We start from the raw sequence: 12,272 nt of genomic DNA on the forward strand, positions 1-12,272 counted from the left end.
TGCTAGTGTGCTTCTGAAAGTTGGAGTTAAGGAATAATAAATTATAAATTTTTTAATTCAGCAAGGGCATATTAAATTGATCAAAGTAACAGTAAATACTTTTATAATGTTGCAAAACATTTCTATTTCAAATAAATGTTGTTCTTTTGAACTTTCTATTCATCAAAACTTAAAAAGTAGCACAAAGATATTTGGCAGCACAACTATTTTCAACACTGATAATAATAAGAAATGTTTATTTCCTTTTTTCAAAAATTTTATAATTTTTTTAAAATAGTTTTTTACTGTTTTGCTGGGTTCAGAAAGTATGCTTGTATTTAATGTATAAATATACTAACTTTGTTTTGACTCTTAAACCCAAGACAGAATATAATCTATGCCGTGTCTGTGAAGTGGAATACATGATACAAAATTCTGTTTTAATTGAACACGAAACAATTACTCACATGTGAAAGCTGACTGTTGATTCAGAGTAATAAAAAAGAAGATACTTGCTGTTTGTCATGGCAACGACTCTAATGCATGTTGCATATTTTTATGGTCTTCGGTCCCCAAACCTGTTAGTGGAACCAAAACTCATCAAAATGATTTGCTTACAGTATTACAGAACCAAGTCAAGATTGCCAAACGCAGTCAAGAGACAGTATGACCAAGAACATTGGCCTCAGATGAATCAATATGTAAAATATGTTTGATTATAACTGACGTGTTACATAATAAGAACTGTAAAATCAGCTCAGTCGAGGCTGTGCATCAGATCAGGAGGAGAGATTTTGAGATTTGAGGTCTGACGTTTAGGATGGCGAAAGACGAAAAAAGTGATGAGATTGAAAGTGCAGAGAATGGACTGAGAATGAATGTGAGAGGTGAGGAGAAGGAAAATGCTCTCATAAAAAAGAGAGAGGCAGAGAGATGGATAAATACACTGTTTGATTTATGTAAAAGAGTTGCGTGGGTGCAAGGCGAGAGAACTGTATGGCTGTGTTAGTGTGTGTGAGCTTCAGAGATTGAGAGAGAGAGACAGATTGCATTGGCTGGAGAGACGGTGGGTATTTACACTCAGATTTATGGGAGGGTTATCGCAGCAGCGAGCAGGAGAGACGGATGGTATGATGGTGGAGGACTGCTTCTTTCAGTCTGTTCCCCTCCCAGCACCTCTACGTTCATTAAACCGTCCATTCATTTGTTTCTGTTGGTCTTATTTTAATGACTTAACGTTCCTGAGCAATAGTCGTGTCTGCAGCTCTGCCAATGACTGTATCCGGTACTCACTCAAGGACGCCAGTCAATAAGCACTTTGTTTGCAAGTGCCTGTCTCTTGTGCCTGCAGTTAGGCTGTTTTATTTCTTATTGTTTTGCCATTTTCCTTACTGGTTGTGTAATTTTCACCGTCCAAAATTAACTTTTTGCTACGTCTGCCAAAAGAGCAGTTTAATTGTGAACATTTACTGGCTATAAAGATTACTTACTGGTCATGAAATTGTGTTGTACATATTTTTTTTTTATTCATTTATAAATAAAACATATATTTTTTATACATTTATATTTATTCATATCATTTAAAAGTTAGATTTTTTTTTAAAGAAATTAATACTTTTATTCAGCAGGGACATATGAAATTGATCAAAAGTGAGAGTAAAGATAATGTTACAAACGGTTTCTGTCTTCGATTTCTAAGATTTTTATACAGCAGCACAATAGTTTTCAACATTGATAAAAATAGTGAAGGCGTATTAGCATATTAGATTGATTTCAGATGCTGAAAATTCAGCTTTGCGTTATAAGAATAAATTACATTTTAAAATATAGTACAGTAGAAAACAGCTATTTTAAATTGTAATATATTATTTAACAATTTTGCTGTTGTTACTGTATTTTTGATCAAATAAATGCAGCCAGGATGAATGTGTGTGTGTCTGTGTGTATATATATATATATATATATATATATACACACTATTCAAAAGATTTTGTTTATTTATTTTATTGTTTATTTACATTATTTAGCTATTTTGATCAGAACATTGGCTCTGTTCCACAACCAACTTGAATTGATGCTCATACTGTGAGTGATTGATTTGGAATAGTAATAAAAAACAAAATACTGTACATAGCACACATAAATAAACAATAAATAGTGCGTTGCATAATATTATTAATGATTTTTGTATTGAATGAATTATGTCTTTAGTTGCTGACATTTCTTTTGCTTAATTGGCCATTTTAGATGCATTGATGCTTGCTGAAATGCATTATGGGATTGCCTTTACCACAACAGCCAAAAGAAGGTATCTTACCTTTTGAAACAGCCTTTGCATTGGGAAAGCTGCCTGACTTGGTTTTGGGACAGAGCCATAGTGTCACTCGCAGCATCATATACGAGATGAGCCAGACTCCGTCTCTCGCTGAAATGCAATCTGGCACAAAAACGTAAAGAAAAGCCACATTGATTTGTTTTGGTGGCTTAATGTAACAAACATATGACAAAATATGTCATCCCCTGATGAATTGTCCACTAAAAAGTTGTTCAAATGAATGTGATTCATGACGGATATCATTGATTACATCATTAAATGTCAGTCTGTCATTCCTAATTTGTGATCTAAAATGTATTGGGTTACAAAATAGCTTGCAACTGACAAGCAACTTTTACTTCAGTTTGGCAGTTAATTTAGTTTTGCTTGTGAAACTGTATGAGGGCATGAACCCCATTAACAGGTATATTTATCACCCATGATTTATTTAATCGACATCTGAAAGTATAAAGCAAATAGTGCTCAGATAATCACGTTAGCATGATGGCCATCATAGAATAAAATAACTTTGTCTTTATGTCATGTGAATGAACAAGTTTTTTGAACATGTTTGTTAAAAATTCTATTTCATTTAGATATTAAAAGTGGGGAAAAATGCAAATTCACTAAAATAAAATTAGCTATTAATTTTCACTGTTAGGTGATTTATTCCTTTAATAAGCCTACAATGATATTTATTATTATTATTTATGGGCTATTTAGTATTATTTATATGCTATTACAGTTTTTATTATTTTGAATAAACTTGTAGTTTTATATTTTCATTTTAGTTGAAGTTTTAGTAATTTTGTTTTGTGCTCTTGTCGTTTTATTATTTTTCATATTTCTATTTGAAATCTGTGCAAACGTCATTGTTATCCAGCCTTTCGTTACGTTATCTGCTGTTGGTTGTGATACTTTGCTCTGGGTCTCTCTTGCAGAACAGGCCCGGCTCCGGCGGAAGAGCATCGCCACCGGGAAGCAGCCAAGCATGGAGATCCCACCCACTGCCCCCCCACAACCCTTCCGACAATCCGTGAGTACCCCGCCGACCCGTCCCGGATCCTTGTCTCCCTCCCTCTCTCTCTCGCTCCCGCTCCCGTTCGCACCTCTGCCCCTGTCTCCCTCCACCGGCTTCTCCTCTTCACAGTCCCAGAAGAGAGTCAGCACCCCTCCACTCCCCCGTTGCCTTCCACTCTCCCCGAGCATCTCTCTGACTGTCCCGCTCTCTCATTGGGCTGCTGGTGAGTGGAAGGTTGTGGGTTCTAATCCAGGGACCGGACCCAGTGTGGCTGCTCTGCCCTCTCTTGAGGTAGGTTATCTAACAACCGAGCTCGGCTTGTGCTGTGGGTTCGAGTGACCGGCGAGCAGCTCGGAGGTGTTAGACAAACAGTTAGTCACACAGGAAGCAAACATGTTCATATTTTCCCTAGCCAATGATTGAGTCATTATGTCTGAGTTCATCAGATTGGACAGCCAATTTCTTTGCGATAAACCAGTGGAGACCTTTTTGTCTGTTTAATAATGTGAAGACTTTTTAGTATCCCTGGTTTAATTCAAGTGTTCAGGGATTTGAGTGGCATGGAAAATACTTAAAGGGATAGTTCACCCAAAAATGAAAATGATGTCGTCATTTGCTCACCCTCAATTTGTTCCAAATCGGTTTGAGTTTCTTTCTTCTGCTGAACACAGAAGTGGGTATTTGAAAGAATGTTGGTAACCAAATAGTTGATAGTAGCCATTGACTTCCATTGTATTTTCATTTTTGGAAGAACTGTCACTTTAAAACTGAAAACAGTGAAAAAACGACAGATTCTGTTGAAATACTATTTCTTTTTACATTTTCTTTTCTTTTTTGGTGATAAACTAATGTAGACTTTTTTGTCATGAACATGAACATGAAGTTTGTTTAGGTTTAGTGTCCCGGTGTAATTCAAATGTTCAGGGATTTGAGCAGCTTGGAAAATACTTAAAGGGATAGTTCAACCAAAAATGAAAATTCTGTCATCATTTGCTCACCCTCAAGTTGATCCAAACCGGTATGAGCTTCTTTCCTCTGTCAAACACAAAAGAAGATATTTGAAAGAATGTTGGTAACCAAATAGTTGACGTTAGCCATTGACTTCCATTGTATGTGAAATAATTTTCATTTTTGGGAGAACTGTCTCTTTAAAACTAAAAATAATGAAAATGTACAATTGCAGCTTCGGTTTCTGCCAAAATACAATATGATATTGTTTCTTTTACGCTCTCTCTTTTTAGGCATAAACTAATGTAGACCTTTTTGTCTGTTTAAAAGAGGATGAACATGATGACTTTTATGAAAAATACTTAAAACTGAAAATAATAAAACTGAAGCATTGCAATTATTCTAAAATAATTGTTTTGGACATGATTATCTGCCCATTTTAAAGAATTAGTGGCCAAACAAATTATATTTTACTACAAAAATATTACAAATAATATGAAAAAATTTAACCCAAAGTCTTTCCATTACTGTTTGCTTATTGGCCCTAGTCTGTGTTTTTCTGCTTTTCACATGCTTTACATGCTTAATATTTTATTGATAATCAGAGCTTTATTTGTGTAGGATAAGAAAAGTGCATAAATGCATTTCTTAAAGTCTCTTTTTAATACATTATTCACACTTTCATGGAGACACAAGACCACAAAGTGTCTTAATATCAGTCCTTTCTGAAATTAATCTAAATTCTGCTTAAGAAACAGCTCATTTAGGACCGCAGAACTGACTAGATTTGCATTTCCTGAAGGAAAAAACAGATGGTTTTGGGTACGTTTTAGGCTTTAGGACAGCTTTCCAAATGGGAGATTTTCAAAATGTAACCTGAAGTTTCTTTGTAAGTTTACAAAAACTAAAAATAGATAGCACACCTGAGGATGAAACCAGGTTGAATGACAGTTTGAGTTGGGTGAGTAGTTTGGGCTGAATTTAATTGCGTAAGTTTGCTAAGGGTTACTAGTTTAAAATGAGCCCCCTAGCCAAAATGTTTGAGGAATATTCCTCAGTACACTGCTGCCTTGCAAAAACTATAATTATCACGGAGGAGACGCGTTTTCACAGCTTCATCTGCTGTGTCTAAACATTCTTCTGTTGATGGGTTGTGTCTTTTTTTTTTAGGTTTTATCTTGAGATTTCACGTCTTATGAAAGCATTACGAACACAGTGAGATCTGATGTTTTTTTTGTTTAGTTTTTTACTCTGCTGTGGCCTGAACCTCTTGCCTGCTGTTGCCAGTCTGTTCTTACTGTAGGCGTCAGGAAATATTTATGAGGCAACACTTCCCACTATTGGTTGCGTGTGGATAGTGCAACATTGCTGGAGTGTTTTGCCACCAGCAAAGGAAAATCATTTCAGTCAGTTGCACTGCAAATCTGCAAATCTAATTAATTTTATAATTATGTATGTTATTAATAATAATATAATTTTTTTCACACACACACACACACACACAAATTTAATTTATAAAATAATTTTAAACTTTATTCTGTTTTGACATTTTAATATAATAATATTAATAAATATAATAAAAAATAGCTTTTTACAAATATTTTTTCATTAAATGTTATAATACTTTAAATTATTATTAATAAAAATAATCAATTTTTTAAGAAAAGTAACTTTAATACTTATAATAAATAGATTTGCACACAGACAAATTTAATTTATAAAATATTTTTTAAACTTTATTCTGTTTTGTCTTTTTAATATAATAATACATATACTAAAGAATTGCTTTGTAAAAGCTGGTATAATACTTGATGTAATTAATTATAAAATAATCAATTATTTTAAAAAGTAATTTTAATATTTATGTAGTACATATGTATAAATTGTGCATATATAAACAAGTATATAAATACTAAATATTATACAAATATATAAATACATATAAAAGTTTTATATTTATTTTTATTGCATAAAAATCTTATTCAAAAATAGTTACATTTTTTGGGTCTATTTTTTATTTTTTGTCATTATCACCAATGCTTGGATAAAGATGAAACATGTATTTTTTCAATGTTATGATACTTTAACTGTAAAGTATAACTTGACATAACTTCCTGCACACTGTATGTTTTAAATGGTTAAATGGGTGCAAGTCACTTCATGAGGGCAAATATTGCCTCTGTTTATGTTTTCAATTATCTGACTATGCAATCCAAATGATCCATTCCTTAGGTTTGTGTTCTGTGGTCATGCATATTAATTCAGAGTCTGTTCTTTTTCTCAGAGTTTCCTCAGTAGAAGACTGAAGGGGTCCATTAAACGGGCCAAGAGTCAGCCCAAACTGGACCGAACCAGCAGCTTCCGCCACATGATCCTCCCTCGCTTCCGCAGCGCCGACCAAGACCGGTACGTCCTAACTCTTCCTCCCATAGCCACATGCAGAAACAGTGCTGTGTCATGATATTCCACCTCAAAGCCTCTTTTGCTGTGAATGAGGATAGTTCACCCACACTCTAAAAAATGCTGGGTTAAATATGGACAAACCCAGCGATTGGGTTCTTTTGACCCAGTCATTCTTTTTAGTCATTTTGATTAAATAATTTAACTGTGCTCTTATTTCGGAGTTGCAGTGATATAGCCTTCATGTCATCTCCCTCAACAGGTGTAATTCCCGTTTTGAGAGTTAAAACAATCTCCACTCTTTACCATCGAACTTATATATAGGCATTATGTAACTTACAGTTATATATTTAAAATCAGATCCGTTATCGTGCTAAAAACCCGTCGCTCATGAATCATCACGTCTGTCTGTTGATCCCTAGTGAATGGCTGTGCGGCCGCAACGTCAACATCAGCACCAGTCGTCTTTGCAATGTGCGTGTGTTTAGTAACGTCGTGATGACTGATTGGATGCATACAGGAGGCTATATATGCACACTTGGGTTTGTTTAACCAATTAGACTATACAATTTATATGTTTTGAAAACTGCCAAACTGGCCAAAAACCAGCCCAAATTTTACCCGCACAATCAAATTCAAACCTGCCCAATCTGGCAACACTGACTCCAATTCAATATCTCTCAATCTGGAACGTTCTCTAGTTCCTTATTATCCGTCTTCAAGCATCCCGACAGGTGCTGAGGTGCTCTCATCATGGTTTATTCATTCATTTATTCATGCTCAGAGCTCTACGCTCACCCACGGTCAGCCTGTGGTCTTCCAGAAAAAGGCATGTCGTGGTTTTTGAAGTTCCTGCTCAGTTTGGACAGGGAAGCTTTAGTGATGTTTTCTTTTCAAAGAGGGAGTTTTCGCTGCGTAGCTTGTAGCTTTGAAATGAAGGCCGTGCTGCCAACCGTTTTGAGTAATTCAAACAGACAACTCCACTTTCATATAATCGTTTGATTCAGCCCTTAACTGGAATGGTAGTGAGCTGGATTATCGTATGATGCACAAATGCAGTCTAACAGCTGGAGTGACAGCGTGGGGGCAGAATTTCAGTGCTGTGAACAGCGTCTCAGAGAAAGACTGCGTTTCTTATGCTGGTTTTCATTTTGGGATGTAATTGTGATATAATCCACCTGATCTCAAAGAGAACTGATAGTCAGGATGATTTAAATATGACACAAATTCGATATGCCAGCAATTATACGTTGGAATTTAGTGTAGAAACTCACTTATCTTTTGGATTTGACTGACCTCGTCCTAAAAGCTTGTTTGTGTAGATGTGAATGGGATACTTCATCATTTCTTCACCCTCATGTCGTTCCAAACCCAAAATGAGGATCTTTGGAAAATGTCCAAGTGGTTCTTTCCCATACAAATAAAAGTTCATGGGGATTTATCCTGTCAGGCTGAATAAAAGATGAAAAGCTCCATAAAAGTGACTCATATGATAGCTTTGTGCAATGAAAGTCTTTGTTCGTCTCAGTTAATAAATAGCTTTTCAAGAAGAATAATCCCACTTTTCTTTCTTGCTGCCTGCTCTTGAGTCTCCTTACCTGCTTAAAAGCCAAACATAAAAGGAGGATCGTTATGTTAAAAAAATATAATAAAATGTACAGTGCAAGATAAGACATATAAAATCAAGTGCACCCTGTTGATCAGTTTGACATTTCATTGCATTTTTTTTTTGATGTTCACTTATTATTTTGCAATGTAATTTAACTGCCTTTTGAATGGTAATACAAATACAAAATAATAATGAAAAATAAATATTTATTTTAAAAATACTATTTCATCAAAATACACTGAAAACCCACAAATAGAAGTATTTTATGCTCACCAAGAATTTTTTTTATAAAAATACAGTAATGTGAAATAATATTACAAAATGCAATAAATATTACAGAAAAAATAGTTTTCTGTTTTAATATATGTTATATGATATAATTTATTATTGTGATGGCAAAGCTGAATTTTCAGTCTTTACACAATCCTTCAGAAATCATTCTAATGATGATATGCTGATCAGGAATTATGCCTCATTATTATCAATAGTAAAAACAGTGCTACTTTTTTTTTTTTTTTTTTTTTTTTGTAAACCATGATAATTTTTTAAAGGATTCTTTTATAAATAGAAGCTTGTAACATGATAAATGTCTGTCACATTTGATCAATTTAATACATCCTTGCTAAATAAATGTATCATTTTCAAATAAATAAATAAACTATTAATTTGATTGGTGTGGTAAAAAGACTGAAATAATAAATAGTATTTTTTTATGATAGCTAGAGTACATGAGACTACTTTTATGGTACTTCTTTGTTGCTTCAATATCATTTTTGTTGCTCGGCAGTCTCTGCTTTCCTTGCATGGTCAAAAGCTCCTTTGGTCATTCTGCTAAACATCTCCTTTTGTGTTCCTTGCAACAGAAGAGTCATTTTTCCATCACTTTCCTGTTGTCCTCTTTGTTACATCTCACCTGCACATACACCTGCATCTCAGTCCTTCATTTTGTCTGTCCATCCTTGTCTTCCTCCTTTCAGTTCCTATGGTTTATGTAACATTTTGATTTCCACTGAGAAGTCTCTCACTGTCTCACTCTCTCTCTCTCTCTCTCTCTCTCTCCCCCTCCCTCCTCCACTCGCTCTATCATTTCTTTCATTCTGACTCACTCCTTTGGGTCTATTTTTATGCCTTCCATCTCTTTCTCTCTCTCTCTCTCTCTCTCTCCCACACTGTATGTACTTAACGCTGTGAGGCTGAATGTATACATATACAGTGAGTCTCAGAAGACGCAGGGGAAGCGATACATCACTAGTAGGGATCTAACAATTTATCATTCATTTTCTCTTGATATTTATATAATGGTACTTCATGATAAGCTTGTCAATCTTCTCTTCAGCTCTTTCAGGGGTTTGTGGCTGTAAACGGTGAAGTGAGTGAGTGAGTGTGTGTGTTTGTGTGTGGGGGTGGTTGCAGGTACAGCGAGGTAAATGTGTATGTTGTTATACTCATATTTGTTCTGAGACTGATTAGATGTATGCAAGTAAAACTTTTTGAACATATTAAGGGTTGAATTCACTAAACTACACACTAAAAACCACATTTGTGCATGTTATTTTAACTTATGTCCTATTCACTAATGAACCACAATTCAACTAAACCACTGAAATCAAATCCACCTGTATTTTCATTAACAAACATTTATTTTTTTTGTAAATTAAGATCATTTTAAATGGCTGTAGTACTTTATTCCAAAAATGTTAGAACTATATAAAAAAATTAAAAAAAATAAAAAACATTTTTGTGATTTTAAAAGTGTTACTTTTACATTTCCACCTGTGGAAAGCAGACAGAAACATAATTTCATTGAAAAACAACAATACTTGGCAACTTTTTTTGTTAATCAATGTAGAATATTTTTCATATATCCAAATGTGCAACATAGTTGAGCTCTATTTTTTTTTTTTTTTTTTTTTTTGCATTTTCTATAAACTAAACCAAACAGTGTTTGTGCATTTTATTTTAATGAAAAAACTTTCATCCTATTCGCTTATTACACACAATCCAGTTTAACTGAATGAAAAATGCACTGAAATCAACTCTACCTTGGGTATTTAGGCCATTGTCAGTCTTTTCTTCACAAACAACACCTCCTTTTTTTTTTAAACTGGGCTTATTTTAGATGATTTTAGCATTATTTTTTTATATTAAATTTGTTTTTAAAAAGTGATGATTGTGAATTTTTTTTATTAATCAATATAGAATTTTTCATATATGGATAGGCAGTGTAGTTGAGCTCACTTTCAGCATTTTCATGTTTGAAACTTGCAATGTGCAAATTGTGTTCAGCGCTATTGTGTTCTCCCCCAAGTGTTCAATCACTAATGGTTTATCTCAGGATTGATGATAGACGCTGATGTCGTTCTCCATAAATCACAGAAAAAGGACTTCTGAAGAAAGTTGACTTGTGTAATATCAAATGACCTCTTCATGTAGGCGTGTGATGTAAGCTCAACCTGTGAGCGTCTCCTCTCTCAGACCTGCTGTTCTTGCTCCCTCACAGGACTCGTCTGATGCAGAGCTTCAAAGAATCACACTCCCATGAGTCTTTGCTGTCTCCCAGCAGCGCAGCCGAGGCCTTGGATTTGACACTTGATGAAGATGCGGTCATCAAGCCTGTTCACTCCAGTATTCTGGGACAGGAGTACTGCTTTGAGGTGATCTACAGCAAACTATATACTTCAGACTCATAAGCTGCATGATCCTTACAGAATCTACCAGATGGTTATTAAAAACAGCATAAAAAACTTACAGTGATTTTCACATATTTATGCAATTTCACATTTTTGAATCTATCTATCATTCTATCTATCGTTCTATTGTTCTATCTATCGTTCTGTCTGTCTATCATTCTATCTATCGTTCTATCATTCTGTCTATCTATCGTTCGCTCATTCTATCTATTGCTCTGTCATTCTATGAAATGAAAAACAATGAATGAAACCTGTGAAGTTTCACTTGGTGCCACTAGGGTCTTAGAAATCACACATTTCATCTTAAATCATCAAATACATGACTATATTAACTCCAGTGCCCTGTGGAATTTTGTTGCTCTTTCTTATCATTATAATTACGCTGATGGTTGAAATAGTGAAACTCATTATTCCTTTCCTTAGGTCATAACTGTTTCAGGAACAAAGTGTTTTGCCTGTCGGTCGGCTGCGGAGCGAGACAAATGGATAGAGAATCTGCAGAGAGCTGTCAAACCAAACAAAGTGAGTGTAAAGAAGAAAAAGAAAAGAGGAACTCTCTTCTTCCATGACTGCATCAGTCAACTCCAGTAACAACCTCTCCTGTCATCTCCATCTTTACACTCATTTTAGCTTCTACTGCTGTTTGTGGGAATCCTGAATGAACTTGAAAAGGCTTCCTGTGCTGTCCTGCCTTATAATGAAATAAAGGCTTTCTTTTTTTAATCTGGTATGCTTAGATAATATCCCAAAGGCCATTGCAGAATACTGGATTCTCCTGCAGTCGTCTGTTGGCTGTGTCTGTCGTGAAGGTCTTGAATGGGTGGGTTTTAGAAAGAGAGCGCTGTGGATTGACTCGTCCAGATGTTCAGGCAGCGGGAGTTTGGGCTGAATCGTGTTGCGTGGAGAACATGACATAGGCATCCAAAAATGATCAGCCCGCTCAGTCTTAGAACAGATGCATTGTCAATATTACAATAAACGAGGACAGGGTGCTCATTAGTTTGGTTTATTAGCTGATTAGCTGAAGAAGTTTCTGAAGTTATAGACAAAAGCACAGATGTGCATCACTGATTAGTTCACAGCAAACCACTGAAGCACTCACTGACAAAAAAAAAAACATGATTTGAACATATGGTGCCATGATAATACCATGATTTTGGACATGTACCATAGGAATAAGGTTTTTTTTCAGATTTTTTCAGTTGTATTTTTTGTACAGCTGTTCAGTGAATTGTCATTATTTTTATGTTTTTCCACATAGTTTGTTAGTCTTACAAATTTACCCCTTCTAAACAGCATGTAAAAAGAACG

General features: G+C 34.8%; 1 protein-coding gene across 1 annotated transcript in view; it reads left to right on the plus strand.

Moving 5' to 3' along the window:
- syngap1b (synaptic Ras GTPase activating protein 1b) overlaps positions 1 to 12,272 on the plus strand; it is an 88,459-nt gene that overhangs the window by 42,433 nt on the left and 33,754 nt on the right. Inside the window, 4 exon segments of the mRNA XM_079444231.1 lie at positions 3,235 to 3,605; positions 6,547 to 6,668; positions 10,772 to 10,925; positions 11,385 to 11,483. Coding sequence (XP_079300357.1) covers positions 3,235 to 3,605; positions 6,547 to 6,668; positions 10,772 to 10,925; positions 11,385 to 11,483 — 746 coding nt within the window.

Source organism: Barbus barbus (assembly GCF_936440315.1).
Source record: "Barbus barbus genome assembly, chromosome: 21".
Lineage (NCBI taxonomy): Eukaryota > Metazoa > Chordata > Actinopteri > Cypriniformes > Cyprinidae > Barbus > Barbus barbus.